The following is a 22,607-nucleotide window of genomic DNA, read 5'->3' as shown; positions in this document are numbered from 1 at the left end:
GGGAATTATTAAGTTTTGCGATATTTGCCATTCATCTCCTAGTGAAAATGCTCCTTGTCGTGAGTAGCATCATACAACGTTGGCAAGCCTGTTGTAATTGGGTATGTATTTCTATTTCGTCGTCTGCATTAAAGGCCAAGTGACAGCTCGAACTATATTGTTGACATTCGTATGAAAATTACGCTACCGCGTCGTACTCACGAAAAATGTAATTTTATATATTATTAAGATCGAGATATACAAGTGGACTTTCCCTTTTTTTTCATTGATATAAAAACTTTAATTAAACGATATTGGTGAATTGTGTATACATAAGAAGGAAACTCTGAATTAAATGATAATCGGTGTTTGAGGAATATAATTACGTTGGGCTAATAGATTTGAAGCGCTTAGCGATTACGATTAAAGTGGTACCTATAAACCCTTCGAGCTGTTCCATATTGATTAGTATCTTTTAGTAGTTCTAACAATGACTGCTTATTGGAAAACTCTGTTCAAGCACCGTCGTAAACGTTGTTCTCAGTAGTACGTTCTCGACAGTGAACGATAAAGTGCGTGCGTAAAAGTGAATCAATCCGTATGGTATTACGCGCAGTTACTACGGCGTCACTTTCTAAAAAGAAAATATTAATTTTTTTTATTGATAATCAATTTTTTTCAATAGTCTTGATGTATATTGATAAATCCGTGTAAAAAGTAAGTTGCAATTTAATCTTACGAAAAATTATAAAAGCTTGCTTGTATCTTAAGCGCAGCTTCTTTCCTTGAATATTGATGTTTCAATTTTCTACTTCTATCGTTTTTAATAATTTTTATTTTACACAGTATATTAAAGATATACTATATATCAAATTTATTTATACAGTCATTCAAAATTACAATAAAAATATATTATACACATTTTGCTTGACGAATAACACTCGTTTGCAATCACTTAGAAATCAAACATAGCGCGCAGAAAATTCACGACAGGGTGAAACCTACGTTTAACGTAAAAGGTAATATTTCGAACAACGATATATGGTGTTTCACTTGTATGCAGTTATTTCCGATTGTTTTCTTTATTCATAAACAGCATTATCGAGAAAATTTCTTAAATCGTTTTTCATCCGTGACTAAACATGACATTATAAGGAAAAACTAAAATCGCTTGTTCAATCCTAATTTTGTAATTTCGAACGTAAAATGGATAGCGTAGTGTATTAACTATCCCTGACATTTTCGGCTCTATTTATAGCGTTGCCATTAAGGGTGTCCATGGTGTTTTTGCATCCGATTTCACGCCCCTCTCGTGAAATAGGAAAATAGAAATTGACGATTATTTTCGCGAATTAGGATTATCGTTGGTGACTGGTTTAGCGATTGATCTGTTCGGTATTTCATTAAAGATTCGAGGTCCAGTGAGGGGGAATCGATCAGTGGTCCCGGGTGTATGTGGTAACGGAAACAACGCGATCGATTCGAATCGGTGAAATTGTAAAAACGTGGTGAAACGAACAAAGAGAAAGACGGTTTCGGAATGACCTGTGGCGGTGGCAAGATCTCGTTAGAAATATCGGGTGGGGAGGAGGAGGCATGGAAGCTGAAGCTGGTCGGCAGTCTCACCATCAGGGGCTGCAGCTTACCCTGCCATCCCCGGGAATCCCCGGACTAGACGTTGTCAGGGCCTTGCATCAGGTTTGAATGTTTGAATCACAAATTTAATTAATGCACCACGATTAACTTTGTTACAATTAATCACAATAATTGAACTTGTGTTCATCCCGTTTATTTTATTCTTTCCTATCTTGGCATAAAATAATCTTGTAAAAAAAATTTTAATTAAATAATACAAATTTCAAACTCGTTATTATACATATATATATACATATATATATGTATACGTATGTGTGTGTGTGTGTGTTATATTTAGAAAATAGATTTCAAATTCGTAAAATTAAAAAAATATTTCTGTTAAAGTTTGATATGCTGTTCTATTTCTCTTTTATATAGTAAGGTGTATATATTTAAACAAAAAGGTATAGAGTATAATTTATGTACTTGCTTTGAACTTTTGTTTGGAACTTTATAAAATATTACGTACCAACATATGTAGGTAGATACAAAAAGCCAGTTTTTGTCAAGTTACTACCTGTTTGTTACTAGTTGTTCGTCTGTTAAAGAATAAGTTTAATTTTGAAGAAATTTCTCCTTTGTTATACCTACGTGTGTCAGTATGCCTGACTTATTATTAATGCGCGTGTATGTGTGTGATTGGTTAGATGACACGATGCTTGCTAAAAGGGCATCAGATCACTGTATACACCCTTACCTGAGCCATCGATTTCATATACACCGATGCTGTTCACTCTCTTTCGATCTTTTTACCTCTGTGATCCCTTGACCTTAGTGTATGATATGTTTCTTCTGTGTACGATTCATGGTACATCAGATTAAGGGGCATATGTTAATAAACATATTATACATATTATCAGGATATTATAATAAATATTTTGATTCTAATGAAATTATTATTTGCATTCTAACTATTTTCTAATTATCGCAATTATTTGTAAAACTGATATTTTTATTCGCGTATTTAAATCCATACCTTGAGATTTTTATTCAGCGTAATATGGAAACGTGAATCGTCTTATTTCTAATCTTCGTTCCAGCGGAAAATCAAACCGCACTTCCTACCGTGCATTGCTAGCGCTCAATTATTAAGCTATCTTAAGCTAAATTACATTAAACTACTTAATAAAACGACCACCTATTCAAACCAACGAAATTTACGTCCATTCAAGCATTTTAGTATAGATTCAAGCTTTCGCCAAGATTTTTATTCCATCGAGATAGTAGATCCATTTCGTCTTTCGAGATTTCATTCGTCTTAGAAAGTACGCGATTCGTCTCGGAACAGCGTTATTAACTTTGTAATCATAGGTATTATTGCCGATTCACAGATTTATCACGCGGATTTCCCATGTTCTAATCATTTTCTGAATTTCCATCTCGAACACGACTAATCAGAACTCTCGGATAATTTAATCGCGCAACTGCTCGATAAATTAAAAAAAAAAAAAAAAAGAAAATCATCGATCACTCTGTAATTTCAATAGGCAACTCTCGATAGTATACAATAATAGTGTATGATGTGAATATTTTTTTTAAGAATATACCAAGACCTAATCATTAAATGTACACGGCGAATGAAATCGAAAGGGTAATAAAGTTGATCATGTGTGCAATTCTCTTCAAACATTCATCCATCGTCTCAATTACAATAATTCCCGATAGCGCCTTGGTTCAACGGTGACCCATAATAATCGCAGCTATTTTGCGAACGTTCCAACTGAAACCTACTGTTATCGTTCACGGTAATGATAGACGCAGAGTGTTTGTTAAGAAAACGATGTTATAATTAGGCAAGGTTAATTTTGTTTCATACACTGTTTAGAAATTGGAAAGGAGCAAATTAGAAATTTCTTGTCATATTCGTAGGGTTATACGTTCTTACGCACAATACTTAGGCCACAATAAAATCACATTTGTCCCTTCGTTCTTTCGATCGAGAATCTTTTATCCTTTTATCGTTAGGAAAGTTTCTAAATTAGAAGAAAATAACCGATAACTGAGACATAGAAAATTCGGGGATCGTACCAGAGTTAATCTTGCATTCGAATCTCCTTAAACTTTATCCTCCTTGTCGTTAGACTGCGGATTTTTAAGCAAATTCGTATAATTTAATTTTTCAGAGTATAATTTAAAAAAGCAGAGCTTCGGTAGGAAATTGTTTTACCTAGCGAATATTACGAAGAGCGCTATACTTACGGATATTTCGTATAACTTTCCATATTATGCGCGTTCTTCCGAGTTTTCTATAAGCGCACAAAAATCCGCTCTCTACTTATCATTTGTGTTTTGAGTGCGAAGAATCGTTTTAAAAATTCTTTTCAGAAAGAAGTGTTATATGCTTGATGGATAAAAGTGATTTTTCGATATGCATCCTTTCAGACTGTGATATCGCTGCGCTCCGCGCTGGATTCTTCGCGGGAAGAGCTTCGCCGTCTTAAGCAGAGCGTTGGTGATTTTTCTGGCGAGAGCTACGTTGACGTCGTCGAGAGGCTCGCTCTTGAGAATCACGTCCTTAGGCGAAAGATTCTAAGCAGGAATAGTGAGTTTTCTAGTGATGCTGCCACAAGCCCGCCGCCCCAGGCCCGTCTTTTTTCACTCGCAGTAGAAGACGTCAAAGAGTGAGTCTTGAAATGCGTCTCTGTGAGCAATTAAGAGATCGTCCGTGGATTTCGTTTCTCTTTGTCACGCGCGATCATCTTGTTCTACTTTCGCGTTTCACGATCATCGTGATCATCTAGCCCAGACCAGCGAGACTCGTTTTATTGCTTTTATTTACGAATAACATTAACGCAGAGAAACGAATTGCAATGACGTGAAAACGTTGACTGCCGCACGAATTTTACGCGCTTTGTTTGCTCGGTAGACCATGATAGGCGGAAAAGTTTCAGGCACTTGATTTATGCAAAATATTACGTTCCGATGAAAATTGATAATCGTCGAATAGCACACTTTCCGTTCTACCATTTTATCTAGTCATTTGTATTAAAAATTTCTCAGTCGATGTGACGTGATTTATTTTAATCGTAGTAAATGGAGTAAAAAAAAAAAGGAAAAAAAGCAACAACGTAGTGGCTGTCAACGTGTTAACGTATAGAAGTTACTAGAAAAGTGTTTTCCATTTATTTATTCATCGTTTATTTCACTGTATTTCAGCAAAAAATTCACGTGGATAATGCGCGATTGAGCATTAAATTGTAAATGTTTACTGTTTATGCTAATGTATCGATAACGAATGAAAAGCGATTCTGAGAATGCACGTAGAGATTTGACACGAATGGTAGTACGTGGAGATTATATTGCACATTTGCAAAATTGTGTGCCATGCGTGTGAGATCTTTAAAAGTGCAGTATGACCGATAAGCAAGAGATTTCTATGTAAATCTTTGATCAGTTAAAAGAGTCGTGCAAGAGTTTCGACAGTTGTTGCTGCTCTTTCGTCGTTAAATATATGTTTCTTTTTCTTATTATTCGTACATTTCAAGTCTACTTACCATTTCCACGATAAGGTCATTTTATTTCTGTCTAAAATAGTATAATCCATCTAGCTCAAAGCAAAGTTAATGTTATTATGTAGATTAACGATCTAAATATTCAGGATAATAGCGGAAGATATTCGCGTAATTCGCTAGTCAGAAGCGTGAATCGCTAAATGAAGCTTCTTCGTAGCGTTAGTGTTAATTAAAAGGAACGCGTTCCATTCTCGATGCACCTATTAATAACCACGTGTAGCGTGCATACGCGGCTGGTTTCTCGCTGTCATTCTTACCCTGTAAACGGTGTCAGTCTGTCAGAGCAAGCAGGCGTACTCATGGACGCGTCCAGGGACAAAGTCGACACGGAGGACATGGCAGAGGCACCTAAGCCGGTCATCGAGCCTCGTACCGATAGCAACACCAGTGGTAACGGCGAGATTCCCGATCTGCAGTTTCGTACAGTCGAGAAAGTGCCTAACAGTCATGTAGAATCCTCGTCCAAATCGGAATCCAGGAATCAGACGTCGAAGTGTACGATGTCGAGAGACGCGACTGTTGTTAAATCTCAGGCTGGAATATCTGGTGTCAGTTTGGACGATACGGTGAAGAGTGGGACTTCGAACGACCTGGCTTCCGCCTTGACGAATAGACGATCCAAGGACGTCGAGGCGGAGGATGGGAACGCGGCGCAGATCGATCACTTGGAGGTGCCAGAGAAGGATCTCGAGGATCTGAGCTTGAAATCTGTTTCCGACGGAGACAATTCGGTGTTCAGCGATAATCCGGACACGCAAGTGTTGCAGCAACATCAACGCCAGAATCAATTGGCCGACCAGCCGAAGCCGAACGATCAATCCGAGAACGAGTCCGAGGAGTTGGACGATATCGAGCTGATATTCACCACGGACGAAACTTGTCGCGATCTTGGTCTTCAGGAAGATCTCGTCTCCATAACGGAGACCGAAACTTGGCCACAGTCTGCGCCTACTGGTCAACCGGCGTTGTTGAAGTACGCAAAATCAGCAGAGGGCGAGCCCTTGGTGTGCAATGGTGAGAAGACCAGCTCCGTCGAGGAAGCGGTTTCTTCGCAAAGCTCGAGCATCGATCGCGAGGAAAGCGTGGATAGGTTCGACGAAAGTTCTAGCACCAGGTTGAACAAAATATGGTCTCAGTGCTCGGTGCTGGTCGAAACAGATATCAGCAAGTGTGGAGTTGTCGAAGAACCTGAGCATGCTACTAGACAAGCGGTCAGAAGGAACACTTTAGCCGCGCCACCTACTGCATACAGGTAACTAGCAGCTTCTTTTTTAGCGTTGCACGATAGCCTATCGATTTTATTTTTTCGGCACTCGCGTTACAGGAACTCCAGGCCTCCGTCGAACGTCTTGAAAAATGTCGTAATAGTTGGAGCGTAAATCATTATTTAAATTACCTGTTGTTTTTATCGAATACCTATTGGTTTCGTTGAAAAATATACTAAATATCGTGGATATTATTGTTAATCATTGATGAACGAAGGAAAGGAAAGAGAAGCCGATTTTTTCGCTTGAATAGGTGTACCGACATTATATTCAACATCTCGTAGGGCTCTTCAGTCTGTACTTGATGAAAGACTCTCACGCTAATATATGTATGCATGTATTCGTTGAAAGTACTTCAATTAGCTGCTTGGTATTTAACAGCCATAAAACGTTTTCACTTACTTCCAACTGCTTTTTTTTCGCCTACGGCAATTTACCACATGCGAAGCTTCCTAACGAATGATGCGTACGCATATACGGAACGACACTTTAAACGTGTTTCCTGTTCGTTAGCGCACACGCGTATTTATGCGATTTAATTACGTCGTCGGTTATTATTATCAATAACTTATTAAACACATCCGTTGGCTTGTCATTTGCTTTACTTTTACATCACCGTTGTTTGTATCCGAAATTGTTTCGTTAGCGCGACAAAGAAATTCTTTATTTCTACTTGTATCATTCATTTCACATATCGTTAATGAAATATCATCGACGATTCTCTCTCGATTGATTTGCTTGCTAGTTTGGTGATTTCAGTTTGTTGTGTCAGAATAGAGCGAGGTATGTGTTGTATCAGAAATTGGCTCTGATTCTGATACAATTATTGGCTGAAAATTAGATCAGAAGCCACAGTCGATGGTCTAGGCTGTAATAGTATTCGGGTGTCAACGACGAGCTACTAATAGTTCGAAATTGCACGTAATTTAATATGAAATTTTGTCACAGCAAATTTAACGCTCAACATCTTGTAATCGCCTTAACAGAAGACGCTTCGACATGTTAATTTCATCGTCTATACTTACACGATTTCTAGAAAAAGTCATCGATATATTATAAATTTATAAATTTTGCAACGATAATAATGTTACTTCTTAACAGTACGTACAACTTCCCTTAAAATGTAAAATAAGAAGGCACGAGGAATTTGAAATATTTAATAAATAATAAAGTATGTTCGATGCAACGTTTTAACTGAGAAGCGTGCTATCGCAATTGTGCGATTCTTGGAAGAGTGGAGGAATGGCCAAAATGCCAAGTACGTTAAACAATTTACGGTATAGTTTTATACCTTTTTTCAGACCGATCATTCATCGTGAAGCTTTAGCGGGTAGTCGACGAAAGAGCGCGGCACCATTGAGACCGGTGATGGACAGAATCAGCGGAGCAAGACGAGAATCTGGTGCCCAAACTGACATTTCTGCGCTTCCAGCCCACTGGCGTTCCGAGAGTTATCTCGCGCACAAAGTGGCTCATACGTTCACCACGTTGCCCAGCAAGTTCGCTCTGCCTACCGGGGTGCCTGGAAGACTTCGATTGTCCGACAAAACCCGGGAAGCTAGAAGAGTAATGCTATCGGACATCAGCTTCACTAGCATGGTGCCAGAGTTGTCCAGAAGCGCCGATCATCTCTGCCACGACCCACACGCACAGGTAGGATCCGAATTCGGATCAGAATCTTCATAATCCGTAAGATAAAGATTCGATACTTCTGTGTCAAAGGACAAATCTTGTAGTTTTTCATTTGGAAAGTACGATAAATACATTATGTTAGGAGTTTATAGTTTGCAGTATGTTGATGTTGGGTGATAGTATGTTGCGACTGCAGCATGGATTTTATGTACGAATCATTGGTTTTTGTGCAATGTGGTGTTTGACATTTTTGAAGTTTCGACAATTTGAGAGAAAAAGCGAGAGAAACATCGCGTAACATTGGTTTGCGCTCGTGTGAGAAGGAATGATGCACATTTATGGAGTTAATCGTTTAAGAATCGAAACCAGACCTGTTGCTGCAGTGTAAGCTGAACTTATTATAGCGAACATTTGTGATACAAACTAGATTTGTTTATCAAGTAGTAGAAACATTTCTGAATCATTAGAGGACTCGTAGGATTGTACACGTGATAGAGAAGTGGAAGGGCAGCGAGTGCGAATCGCGTCATTCTAGCGTCAATAGAGTGTAATCAGGATCTCAATTTTTATGAGCCCCAGATCAGAATACGAATAATTATCGGTCGTAATATCCCAACTTTCTGCTCTTTGTCTTCGTTCCCAATATTTACGTACGATGCTGCGATGGAATGTTTGAGCAGTCTTTCTGTCGTATTTAGGTCTTAATCGTCAGCATTGTTTTTGTAATAAACATTATTTTTGCACGTTGATAATAATATACTTATACAATTTTGTATGTGTGTTGTTTAAACGCTTATTCGATAACCATTATATTTTATAGAGATGTACTTTGTTATATTTGTTTAACGTTACGTTATATTTCAGATGCCAATGAATATTCTGTATACTTAGTTGATAATGAACAATAAAAATATATTTTGTTGGTGTCTAATATTTTTTTATTTATCGTAATAACGTAATAAGTAACATTCTCTACTATCTCGATAAGTAGGTCCGATTCCAAGCATCCTACGTGTTTGAAATCACCTCTAAAATGGAATTACTGCATATTCACTTCGAAGAATCCAAGTAACAACGTTAGAGTAAGGCGTTCTTGGTAAAGGACAGCTCTGTGGAAAACGATTATATTACACGAAATAATAATAATTAAAACTATCTTTATCCATGCGCATAGAAATTCAATATCGTAGGTGATGAATGGAAGCAGTAAAGTAGACTATTCTTAAAATGGCGTAACACCGTTTTATCTATGTGTATATATATTCTGTATATATATACAGAAATGATTCGCGCGTGGGAGAAGGTCGAACGAATAAAGCTAATGCGATTCACTTTGACGTTCGTTTCAATTCCGCCTCTCCGTCAACTTGGATGACTAATTGCTTGCCTCGTTTTGTTTTATTCCGATACTGTAGGTTCTGAATGTTTACTGTTGCTGTATTATTCGATTGTACTCCTTTCCGCTGCGGTGCGGTGCAAGGGAACCTACGATCTTAAATATCTCACTGAAATGCGAATAACGAATCGCTTATCTCTTTTAGAATTGCTCTTCTGTCGTTTTACTTCCATTTCGTCCTTGAACGGTAATTTAAAACACGGAAAATCGGCTGCTTATGAAAATTAAACAACGCTGGAGCTTATTCTTGCATTCGTAGTCTAATAAATGTGGCAAATACGAAATAAAAAAGGATTAGCGTATACAATTACTTTTCTATTATTTTGTAATTTTGTATTTCCGATTCCGTGCGTTATTCTAAAAACTGACTCGTTCTACTCGAACACATTTCGGTAGATCGACCGGATAATCAATCGGTTTTACTGTTACGGAATGATCAACAATGACTCATATCGTTCCTTTTGTTCAGACTTGTTTCAGTTCTCGCGGCTGTGGCCTTCGAACACCGGACGTGCATCGCCGCGAATCGCTCGGCTCTCCTGCAGGATTTTGGCCTCGTTGCAACCCCAGCACAGGACTTCCGAGTCCGTGCGACTGCCGCCTCTCCACCGACTTTTACTCCTCTCGATATCGTGGCTCTTTGTCTTCGATCCCGTCGCCTGGATTGGAGGTTGTCGGTGGCCCGTCTCGAAGACACTCGTGGAGAGCAACCGCGACGTCCTTCGATACCTGGAGAGTTCCGGCGGCCACTTCTACTCCCAGACCAACCTGGTCCTCTATGCCCTCTTCGCCTACACACGTGCACCCTCCTGCGACGTCCTCGAAAGCTTCTAAGAGCGTTCCAAAGAGGACGCGATCGAAGGTCACTTTCCAAGGTTTGTCTTTCTGTCACACTAACCCTTTTATTTTAAAATCATAGTTTACAGTTTGTCTACTTGTTACGATACATCTTAATTGTGCGTGTGTAATTTGAAACGACGCCTGTAGAGTTAATTTCAATCGAGATAAACTGTCGTAAATGGGCATGTAGTTTACTATTTACTCGCAGAAGCCAGTTGCGGTTAATTGAATCTCAGGCTCAGCCACTTCAAATTAACCTTCTATCGCGTTCAGAAACCTTACAATCGGCTGCAACCGTATCGCAGGTTCGTGTTTCCGTGCAACGTTATAAGACGAGTCACTCGATCGTAATTGATCTACATTACGTGGGTGTATTTTAATATCGTTTCAATATTTTGCACCTATTTTCGCAACCTTTCGTTCCTGCCAAATAAAACAGTCCATAAAAGGCGCTTTTCGCAAACTCTCTGATTAATATGTCGAATATTTGAAAATTCCAAAGGCAGCTAGTTTTTTGTATATTGTTTCAGGAATGAGATTTCTTAATTCTTTCGGGATCGAATTCTTTTAGACCTTGAGACAGATTTGTTCTTGCCAATTATTAACCATAGAAACTATACAAACATATTCTTTCCTATGTTTTCGTAGAGTAGACACAAAGTACTAGAACTTGCGGACAAATTTTCCCGCAAAGCAAATACGTTTACTTAGTTGATAATCAGTAAAGTTTCAACTCGTACTTCCTTTATTCGTACAAGCTGAAAACGTACCTTCGCTTTCTTTTGTGTCGCTCATTTCGCTGTAAACCATCCCCGATAACTATAAGTGGATCAAACCCAGTCAACCTGCAACTTCTCGCGTTCTTTCTATTTTACCATTGAACCTGTGCTTTGACGAAACCTTGTTTAATTACTCTGTTGCGACGCGCGTATAACGATAAAGATAATAAAAACGCGGAACTCGCCGACCTCGACAAAAATAAAACACCGCCCAAGGTTTCGTTGCACCACTTTTTCCCCAAACTTATTCGTATTGTCCGATAATGCTCGCTGATGGCGTCGATAAATAATAAATAAATGACGAGTTCTTCCAAACGATCCACTAAAGTAACGTCGTTTGGCCAGACACCCGTTATAAACGGTGTATCATCATAACAGTAAAGTGACTTCTGTCAGGGCGCTGTTTGTTCGCAGAATGCCCGATGACGCGAGGCAGTCTGCCAAATCTGCGCTCGGATTTGGTGACCGGCGATAACAGCGGCGATTCGACCGAATCGTTGATCGACGAGGCTGAGGATTATTTAAGACGCAGCATCGACTCGATGCTGACGATCTCCAGTAGCGGCGTCAGTTCCGATTATTGGAACCGACAGACAGCCAGGCGGAGACGTACGCGGCGATACTCCGAGCCTGATCTAATCCGTGATTGGCATCCCCCGCAGGATGCTAGACCGTACCTGCCAAAGGTGAATTTCACCAGCGTGTCTCGCGTGTGCCTCGATATATCCGCCTTCGCTGACAATTGATTAGAACGTGGCACGATAACGTGTCATTTGGAACGGTGGAAAACACTCTGGCGCGATTAAACCGTTATAATTGTAAAATAAGTCGGTAAAATTGTAAAATCGTAAAACCGTGAAGTTATGAAGCAGAGTTATTACGTACAGCTTGTACAATCGCTTGTCAATTCGCTTAATCGATGAATTACTGTACGTACGAGAGATGGTCAGATGCTTGAAAGTTTCGCTCTTTTTAATCGCGGTGAATGGTTATCGGTGTTAAACTCGTCGATGATAGATGAAACTTAATTGAACGTCGCGCGTATCTTAACGATCCGTTAAAATCGTTACCACTTGGAATTAAAATCGTATGGTTTACGGTAGATCACTTGCTGATCTAAAAAAGGATACTTGGCTTACGATCTACGGTGTTTATTTCGACAGATACCAAGAGATCTCAAGCTGGATCATCTCGTGAAGGTTATATCGCCGGAGGGTAAAGTTCTTCAAGGACGAGTGAGATACGTCGGACCTGTGCCAGGTCGAGAGGAAACTCACGTAGGTGTGGAGTTACCCTATTTGAATGGCTCCTCCGACGGCACTTTTCACGGCAGAAGATTCTTCGATTGGTAAGTTATCATATGTACGTTATATCAGATATATTTTCTTGTCGCTGGAAATTATTATAAATTATCTTTCGTCGCGTAATTAACTAGTCAACTATTAAAGGTTTCGTTAGTATCCATTTTGGAGGATAGTTCATCGCGTATTCGCATGAGCTGCGACGATCATGTCGTTACACATTACGGTTCGTGCGTTATGTCAGAGAGTTCTATGAAACGAGCTTCGTTGCTTCGCTGAAACAATAACGAGGCCTTTTATCGAACGAACGTCGGTCGCGTTTTCGCAGTTAGCAGTTGCCCATTAACACAACGTCACAATCGCGACTCTGCATTGTTACCGCAGTGAAAATAGTGTTAACGAGACGCTTAGCAAACGTCACATGGATATCGGATTATGAGAGTAAAGCGATATTGACGCTAAACACGATGTATTTTTATTTGAGAGAAACAGTAGTCGCTTTATACGCCATAGTGAGAGATAAAAGTCGTACAAAATGAATTTTATACGATTGAAATTACCTTCTATATCTTCCTCTAATCCTTATCTACCTTCTTTATCGTTAACAAAAATGTATTCACATTCTTACGTATTTTTCTCGGTCGAGTTCTTCTTAATCGAAATGTGCCGCCTAGCATTTTTGGAATTTTTCAAGATACATCGAATCCCCCCGTCTCCTCGTGTTTCTTATCTTCTAACCCCACAACCTACGACTTACGTTCGAGAATTTTGGGCCGAAAACGTAAACAAGCTATTATGCAGGGTGGTTGGTAACTGGTGGTACAAGCGGAAAGGGACTGATTCTAGGCGAAAAAAGAAGTCGAAAATATAGAATAAAAATTTTTCGTTCGAGGCTTTGTTTTTGAAAAAATCGACTTTGAATTTTCGCTCGGTACGCGTGCACTTTATCGCGTCTCGTTATAACGGATCTCACTGTAGATGTCTCGATTGACGTTATTTTTTTAATTTTTAAAATTTAAAAATTTTTAAATTTTTGTTCTATATTTTCGACTTCTTTTTTGCGACTTTTTTTCGACTTCGCGTACAATCACCTCCTTTCCGCTAGTACCACCAATTACCAATCACCCTGTATATTATATTATATATTATATTTGGCCCGATCATCGTACTACGGGTTATGCCCATAATATTTACGTTTGGCCCGATCATCTACTACGGGTTATGCCCGTAATATTTACGTTTGGTCCGATCATCTACTACGGGCTATGCCCGTAGTTGTAGGTTAAGGGGTTAAGCAAAGTTACGCGTATTACACAGTGCGCGCTTTTGCGAAACAACAGCAAAATATTTCAGATCCTTAGAACGTTCTTTTTAAGAACTTGGATGTTCCGTTTTCTCCCTTCAAAAACTATAGTTTCCTTCGTCTTCGGAATGACCCCCAACAGACTCTAACTAAGAAGGGCAGTGTAAGATTGAAAGAAGGAATTGGATATCCGAAAGAAGGAATTGGAACTATCCGACAATGTAATTTACCAACATCTTCCGAGCCAAGAGAAAAGATAGTGATCGAGGCAAAGGATACTTGAAAAGGCGTTATCTACTTGGCGAAACAACCTCGAATTCCAGTAGCGGTATAAAGCAGGTATATTCGATGGTCGAGTAGATTGCTCGAGTTTCTGCAGTTAGAGGATAATAGTGATCATTTTGCTGCGCGCACGAGCTTTCGTGATACATTCGTTTACCTGTATTTACGAGGGCCGGCCTGCTGCGTCTTGGCAATGGGCGCTCCCCCCTTTCGACGACGTGGCCGAAACACAAGGTCCTGCGTTACGACTTCTTCGGTTTAGCCCTTAATTAAATCGGCGCCACAAGCAGCAGCCGCCTTTCTCGAATCGGCCGGCGACGTATTTAATTTCGTAATTGCATCGTGTGTTGGAGATAATAGGCCGAACGTGGAACGAGCTGCGTGACAAAAGCAATTCCGCTCGCGATAAACTTTCTCTCTCTCTCTTTCTCTCTCATTGCTCGTAGCTTCTCTCGTTTGTACGAGTTTCGCGTATGTGCACCTGAGAGCACGAGTATTCACGTGCAGAGTGACGTAAACGTGGACTTACTGCTTTCTCTCTCTATCTCTCTCTCTCTCGTAGAAGAATGCAAAGCTCGCCCTATGAACGCCGCGCTCGATAATACTATGCCATTTTTAATAATCATTGTTCGTTCGCGTAAAAGAACCGGTAATTCGCTCACTTCCGCCGGATAACGAGCAGAGTCTCTAGCAAGTCGGCTTAACATTTTTATAAAATACCCCCTTTGTTGCAGGAGGGAAAAGGCTTCGCTCGTTGCTTCGAGCGCGTCTAAATTCTGTCGGTGTATACCTTACTTGCCGGCTCACGGAATACTTTTCACAGACTTTCGAATCTTACAACTTCTAAATTATAGACAATCGCGAACGATTGTGACGAGAGAGGGTAGAATGGTAATGCTAAATGCTGAAATGCTGAAATGGTAACGCTAATGGCAATGCTCGAGTCATTGCAGCCAGCTGGCAGAGAAATAGTTCATCTGCATGCGTATCGAATAAGAAAGCGGAATTTGCGTTGAAACTGAAGGTACAACGGTTTATATTGGATTGTCCGAATAGTCGCTTTCGCTTCACAAGGAAATAATAGATGCGCAACATTCTTTCTTTTATATCGTTTCATTGAATTGCGTGCTTTCGTTTGAATTATTTCGGACGTAGGCGAAATCGACGTCTGGTTCTTAGAAAATCCTCTTTCTCAAAATTGTCCTCTTAAACAAATACGCCTATTTGAATCAACACGGCAGAATAATAGTCGAAGATTCTTATGTATCACGATGTTGAAATCGCGTTAAAATCGACGGTTAAAAAGTTCACCTTTAAATGCAATTAATCTTTTGTCTGAATCTGGGTCGACTATATTCGAAAGCAGCGGATCTTCCAATATCTACGAACGGTTTACTGGCCGCCATAAAACTTACTGATACCCGAACGTCGATACATCGAATGCATCCTTCGTGCTTTTAAAAGTTAGCCGAGCAACAAGAAGCGTAACGTCTTGAAAAATGCAGGGCGTTTAAAAGTTAAGAAAGTGTATAGCGTGTTAAGGAAACTGCATAATGTATCATTTCGCCACTCGATTGCACCACGAGACCGACTTGCCTGGTAGATAGAACCGCACGTATCATTGGAAGGAAACGCGACGATAGTCTGATCAATCGAACGTGCGTAATCCGTCTTACTTTCAAGTCGTCTGATCTACATTCGTAGATTCGACTTGCGCTATCAGGCAGACAGCGAAGCTGTGTAGCGAAAGTTTAGCAAAATTTTTGGTCAAACTATTGGGCAAGAGTTCGTGGAACTACAGCTTTGTACCTGGTGCATGAAGTTGAATGTTTGAGGAATTTATCGCTGACTGGTAGGTAATCGCTATTCTTGGTTCACCAACTGAGAACGTTTTACGCCTTGCCGGTTTGAACACGTGAACCGACGTTTAAACGTAATGCCACTTTTGCTGCAAGTGTTTCGCCGATCGACAACACAATGAATAAGTAATGCAGACTCTCCGCCGTGTCGTGGCCGTAGATCGTCGAGATCCGACCAGCACGTTCCGGGCTTCTATGTACGTACAGCGATATATGCGCCTCTGTATCGACTATACGCTTTATATTTAAACTAGAAACGTCTAGCGAAAATGCTACGTTATTTTTACGCTTTCCACGGCTAGTTCTTCTCTGTGATGCGTTTTAATCGATATCGATCCGACCGAGAGGAAATGCTTATTGAACGTAGAGAGGTATTTTGGTATTTTCGACGATGATAGTACGACTTTGGAATCCTACCAGATCTTTTCTCTAATCTTCTTACATTCGTTAGAATTTCCAGAGTCGCGCGAATCATTGCCCGATAAAGATTGGAAGGAGTGGGGGAAAATGGGGAAAGATATCGAGTTATTCATTACAAATGGACTGTGCGTGTTTGCACATTTGTGGGAAATTTAGTAAGAATTTTAGGAAATTAGTAAGATCGATATACGTAGGTACGTGATACGCAAAGATATACAAATATACGGGGTGGTTGGTAACTGGTGGTACAAGCGGAAAGGGGGTGATTCTACGCGAAAAAAGAAGTCGAAAATATAGAATGAATTTTTTTTTTTTTTTAATTTTGCCATCGTGACAACGATCTACAGTGAGATCCGTTATAACGAGACGTGATAAAGTGCACGCGTACCGAACGAAAATTCAAAGTCGATTTTCTCGAAAACAAAGCCTCAAAGGAAAAATTTTTATTCTATATTTTCGACTTCTTTTTTCGCGTAGAATCATCCCCTTTCCACTTGTACCACCAGTTACCAACTACCCTGTAGATAAATTTAAAGTATTTAGGGCGGGTGGAAGAAGCTCCTGTTCAGGTCGCGTTTCCCTAATCGTATTAGTATAAATATGGATTTGTATAAAAGTTCGCGTCTTGCGAAAGCGCCTTAAGTACTTGAGCTTCTAATTAAGTTCGATCGATATGCAGATTGGAAAAACATTGAAATCTGAGATTTTAATCGACGTATGCTTCGTGTATCATACGAGAAACGTTTATCCCTGTTCTTATTCCGAGACTATAAAAAGAGTGGGTACGTGAAATGTACTATTTTATACGATCGATCGGTATTTTTATAAATTCTCATAGCTGGACTGCTTCTGCGTGCGTTACATCCGATATAACTTAACGAAAATGTAAAATACGCTGGCAGACTGTGTTACCAAATGAATAATTATTACGATGCAAGGCTAATTGACCTAATTTTTACTATAATGCAGTATCAATTTAGGATCGGCTGTGTTAAATGTATCCGGTCGAGATAAGAGTTCGCGCAATTTCACCTAAAAGATTAAGAAATAATTAGACCCACGGGTATACCGTTGCTTTCATAGCTACGTTTTAGCAGGGTACTTACATATTATACTTTGAGCGTTATAAAACATCGTGCAACGTGTTCGTTCCTCCTCCTATATATTATTCGCGTGATATGCAGATTTAACTTCTATTTTTTTCAAATTCTTCGCCTGTAATTATTTAACGGCGAACAGATAGTCGCAGTGATGTAACCCGATTCGTTGCAGTTTCTTACAATGTCGTGTTTTGCGTTTCTTACTATCAAACTGCGAATATTTATGCATATTCATTTTGTTTCTTCTGATTCCGATTTAAGGAAAGAGATTCAAGAAGGCATTTGTTTCACTCGCGTACACGTCCATTATATCCACACGTGTTGTGTCCATTTTTATAGCTTCAAATATGAAGTAGCTACAATTGCACGAACATTCACGGTTGCTATAAACTATAATATCATAGTTACGATAAAATACTCGACATATTTCTAGAAACGATGAAAACGCCTTACATAAAAACGGGATTCTGGTATAACAATTTCTCTGTCGTTAGATTGCAAATTAAACTAAAAACCTGTATTATTTATTCATTTTATTTATTATTGTTTATTTATTATTTATTCATCCGCGATCCTGCGGCGCTGGGTCGCTTCCGGTTCCATTTTCATTTACGATGACTTGTCTCTTATCACCACAAAACCCATCTTCCTACCCGTGCAACCTGCCTAAACTGGAATTCAACTGAAACAAAAGTAAACTCGACGTAAATCTCATCTTGAACTTAAACAAATCAAACATGAAGATATCTTAGACCTCTTCCTCTTGCCACAGCATATCCTAATATGCAGTTTCATAGCGCGTGTCTTCACTGTTCACAACTAAGGTCATAGTTTCCAATGAATTAATACGTCCAGAGCTGTCACGATCGAATAGCTAAAATCTTATGCTAAATTATAATGTTTGCAAGCGATATTAATTGCAGGGAACGAACGTGAGTCGCGAAAACGAGATATTTCACCATTGTTCGTCTATAAATCGTATCTAACAAAAGGTATTTTGGCAGAAAGATAAAGATATCTGAGCTGGTAGTATATAGCTAGCGATAAAAGAAGGACGATAAAACGCAACATAGAGATAGCCGACGAAAAAGTGAAACGAATGGCAGAACACGGATGAAACGTTGTTGGCTTTACGCGGTTGGTCGATAGCCATGCCTGTCACATACGTTATCGTGAGAAACGTCGGTCTGCGGGGAGCCTTGGAAAATCGCTACAACTTTGGCTCGAGATGGTCGCGTGACGATCGTCGACCCTGAAAGCGCACCTCCTCCGATTTTGATCTCGAGAACGTACCTACCACCTATGCGTTGCTTCGAGTCTCGTCGTGTAAATCGAATCGTGGAAATGCGGTCGAAGGGAAATTCCTCTCGTAGCTCTGCGCCGTTGATAGGATTCGAACAATTCGAGAGAGGAATTCCTTGAAATTTATCGTTCCGAGTTTTCCACGCTTTTGTAGAAACGAGGAGGAACATTTTTACGGCAATATTTCACTCTGTTAGCGCTTACATAGGAAATCTAGTGTTTTCAGTTTTCGATGCCTTCGTAGGAAAATAAGGAGGAACGATCTTTAAACGAATTTGTGTATAGTATTCCTATGGAAGATTTAGTGTCTCGCTGTTTCGATGTTTTCGTAGGAGATTTATTGTTTTCGACACATTTTTTTAGGAAAATGGAGTAGTAGTTCTGAAATAATTCTTCGTACAGCCTTCGCTGAGGAAATTTATTAATGGAAATTTAAAATGGAAGAATAATGCCAAAATGATATTTTCGCATAATCTGATGTACAGTTGCAGCACGCGACCCAGTGAATTACGTTTCTGCAATTTGTCGAAGAAAAGGTGAAACGCGACGTACTTTTCTATAATTCGCGTAGAAAACAACGTAGTGTAACCTGCCTCGATTGCGTGACTTCTCCTTGTTTCTTCAGATTTATAGAGTGATAAAAATCGAAGTGCACGCTCTCAAAGTTTGAAGTACAAGGAAAATGCAAATGACTTATTGGTTCGTGAAGTCGGCACCGGTTTACGATCCACGTGTTACGTGGCGTTTTCATCCGATTCTTCCGAGAAGGGCGAACCTCGCTACGAGAACCGAGCAACATTGATCTTTAACCGGTCGTTAATTCCCTTTCTTCCTTTTGCCCTCTTAACCGTTGTTACGCCTTCCAATAATCCACAATCATCAACATGTACGCCACGATTCAGTTTCTCAGCCTTAACTTCTCCTTCGTACCTCTAACGAGAGTAAATATTTCTCGAAGGATAGAACTTTCGATTGAGTCTTTGAAGAAACTAAGGATTTTCGTATTTAGATAATAAACTTGTAACGTTTCATTATCCACGATCTCTCTGTCGCGTGAGAGATTAATTCTATCACATTTTGTGATTGCGGATTTTGTCATTAGGTGGTATTGATACTAGAATACAATACTAGAAACTACAATACTAGAAACTTCAATTTTGTGCGCTTCTGAAACGCTTTTGAAACTTCAGTTTTGTAAGAAATTTTCCGGACGATCTATTGGGTTGGCAACTAAGTGATTGCGGATTTTCTCAATACCACTTAATGACAAAATCCGCAATCACTTAGTTGCCAACCCAATAATAGAACCTTCAATTTTGTGCGCTTCTGAAACGCTTTTGAAACTTCAGATTTGTAAGAAATTTTCCGGACGATCTATTGGGTTGGCAACTAAGTGATTGCGGATTTTCTCAATACCACTTAATGACAAAATCCGCAATCACTTAGTTGCCAACCCAATAGATTGTCCGAAAAGTTTCTTTCGTTTTATAAGGAAATATAGATGCGCAAGATTTTTTGTTTTGTATTATTTTATGGAATTACGTATGATCCATTTTATTGCAGAAGAACAACAACCTAATATACTATCAAAAATAATCATGTTTCTCTCTTCTGTTCAGTTTCAGCTTCTGTTTCAGCTTTGAAAATAACACAATTTCTGACGTATCGGTGCAATCCGTTTTTCGTATTTATCAGTACACTGTAATTATTACGTTCCTTTGTCGTCTTTCTTTTTCTTCTTTTCGCTCACTGGTTCGACGAAGGTACTTGACGCATTCATCGAAAAGATTCGAAAGGTCGCTGGGAAAGTTCGTTCCGATTTACATTTCGATTCGATATACGTTTATTGAATTACATAGATGTGATTTCGTTGCACAAGCTTTCTGCTCCTTTCGCGCGACTCGAATATTCCATCCTTTCAGAATTTCTCAGATTTCTCGGCGAGAAATGTTTCGATATAATTTCTTATGTCGTCAAAATTCCTTAAAAATCGGAAGGAACTTTCCCAGCAGCGTTTAACAAGCGTAACATTTTCTTCAAAATCAATTACCATATTTAAAGATACTTGTACCGACGTTATCTCTAGCACGATATGCTTGAAAACAATTTCCTCGATGCAGAGCTACTAAGCAAAATTTATCATTTTATTAAATTCCTTCAAAATCGCAATGGTTTCCAATTATTCAAGCATGCAACGTAAAAACACATTCGTAACATTTTGTTTATAGCATTCATTGCTTTTTCCTACTGTTCTATTCAACGGTAGTTAGCATCTTTCATAGGACACCGTACGATGTACGTAAGACGCGAATTTGCGTCTCCAGTGCGCAAAGTGTTAACGATACAACAACGAGGAAAGAACAAAAGAATTTCCATGCGTTTTCATCGAAACAGAAAATAACCAAAAAATCTGATATACTAAAATCCTTTTCTACGACGAAATCGTGTTGCAGCGATCCTGGCCGCGCGATCTTCGTTCCCTTCAAGAAAGTGATCCTGGCCTGGTGCACTACTTGACCCGAACCGCCGACCAGCCTCACGACTCCCCGAATTTTGCTGTCTCAGTACACCATGTGAATGGAAGAAGAAAACGATGAAACACGTACGTACGCGCGATCTCTGATGGTTTCAACAAGTACGTGACGCTCCTTTCCGCCGTGATCATCCACGAAGCTTCACTTAACGTACAAAAGCGGAGAAGGGTAAGTTCACGTGAAAAGGAGACGCTTCGAAAGCTTCGCGAAGGGACGTTTGACGGTGGTCGATACGGCCGACGTACGTCGCAAACTCCAAACAACGATCGGAATTCGAATCGTGTATTTCGTCGATTTTAAGCTGATTCGTGCGAAATTCCATCCGAATTCCTTCTTTTCTCCGATCGTGCGAAGTACGTTCGATCGCATCGGCAAACGGACCTCGTTTCCTCGCCGGTACCTTAAGACGGAGAAAGGTGTTTCCATCGACAATCGATGGTCGTTCGCGTTGGTGTAACGATGAACACGAGACGAGTTTCCGTTCTTTGAAATTCGAAAATGAAGAGTCGATGGGAACGACAGATAAAATAATAATAAACGATGAATGCCAGCGTGCAACGATCTTCATCGACGCGTGTACTTAGGAGATGTTCTAGATATCTCGTTGTCGATCTCTGCGAACGATTTCCGCCTGAAAATCGGTGAATCAGTATTATAATTATGGCGCGGACCTGTATGTTACAAACCGCGTGTATCGTCGAACAGATGCGCAAGAAGATAATCGCATCGATGGATCTCTCGCGATACTTCGCATCGATCGATCCGTTCGTGAACGATTCGAACTGATAGCAAAGGGAGTGATAGAGCGAGAGGAACAAGTTCTTAAGAAAATATTTAGATTTAGCAAGGTTCGTCGTAATGCTAATCTCTCGTCGTCGTAATCGCAATGAAGGACTCGTTATTGTCATTTACGATCGTGTTTACCTGTTTCGCTTTATCGTTTTTTCTTCTTCTTAAACGAATGTACGTACACTTTGCAGCGTATGCGATACGTTGAAAAGGAAAGAGAGGAAAACGCGTATCCAAAGGAGAACACGTAGCACGAGTACGCTAGACAAATACGAGACTATTTTTATAATACTCTTTGAGATCGTAAGATTTTAATTGAAGAGGGGCGAAAGAAATTTGTCGGAAGCGTTTTTTAATTGTAGTTGTAGACTTGTTGTTAATACCACATTGATAAAGGGAATACGTTTCTTTTAGGCTCGAACGAAACGGCAGAAACGGTATATAGGAAAATAAAGGAGAATATTTCATATTTGATCGTTAGTTTCTTAACTTTAAGTTCGCGATGTTTAACGGTCAACGAAAATAAGTAAATAAGCGGATAATTAAGGAGATATTTTGGTCGGGATAATCGATGAAATTGTTTTCTACGGGAAAACTCAAAACGTTGTGAACTCGGACCGTTCAATACGCGGCAGTCTACTTTCTGCATTCGATCGATATCGCGTAAATGATTCTTCAA

General features: G+C 39.6%; 1 protein-coding gene across 14 annotated transcripts; it reads left to right on the top strand.

The window, feature by feature from the left end:
• The first annotated feature begins 24 nt into the window (after window positions 1-24).
• On the top strand, window positions 25-22,250 carry LOC138185108 (uncharacterized). 14 transcript variants are annotated; one of them, XM_069123779.1, is made up of 10 exons: window positions 114-696; window positions 939-998; window positions 1,238-1,677; window positions 3,997-4,235; window positions 5,401-6,378; window positions 7,693-8,044; window positions 9,889-10,294; window positions 11,453-11,724; window positions 12,202-12,386; window positions 21,059-22,250. In XM_069123779.1, exons 3-10 carry the CDS (start codon window positions 1,576-1,578, stop codon window positions 21,120-21,122), a joined length of 2,598 nt encoding a protein of 865 aa, XP_068979880.1. In that variant the 5' UTR covers window positions 114-696; window positions 939-998; window positions 1,238-1,575; the 3' UTR covers window positions 21,123-22,250. The 14 variants fall into 14 exon arrangements, with proteins under 14 accessions (XP_068979872.1, XP_068979878.1, XP_068979880.1 ...); XM_069123773.1 differs by lacking the exon at window positions 21,059-22,250 and adding an exon at window positions 14,659-14,986 and having other exon boundaries at window positions 1,389-1,677; XM_069123775.1 differs by lacking the exon at window positions 21,059-22,250 and adding an exon at window positions 14,659-14,986 and having other exon boundaries at window positions 141-208; window positions 1,389-1,677.
• The last annotated feature ends 357 nt before the right edge of the window (window positions 22,251-22,607 follow it).

This window comes from Bombus flavifrons, chromosome 11 (genome assembly GCF_040668555.2).
Source record: "Bombus flavifrons isolate JBK064 chromosome 11, iyBomFlav1_principal, whole genome shotgun sequence".
In the NCBI taxonomy this organism is placed as follows: Eukaryota; Metazoa; Arthropoda; class Insecta; order Hymenoptera; family Apidae; genus Bombus; species Bombus flavifrons.
This window is presented reverse-complemented; position numbering and strand designations above follow the sequence as displayed.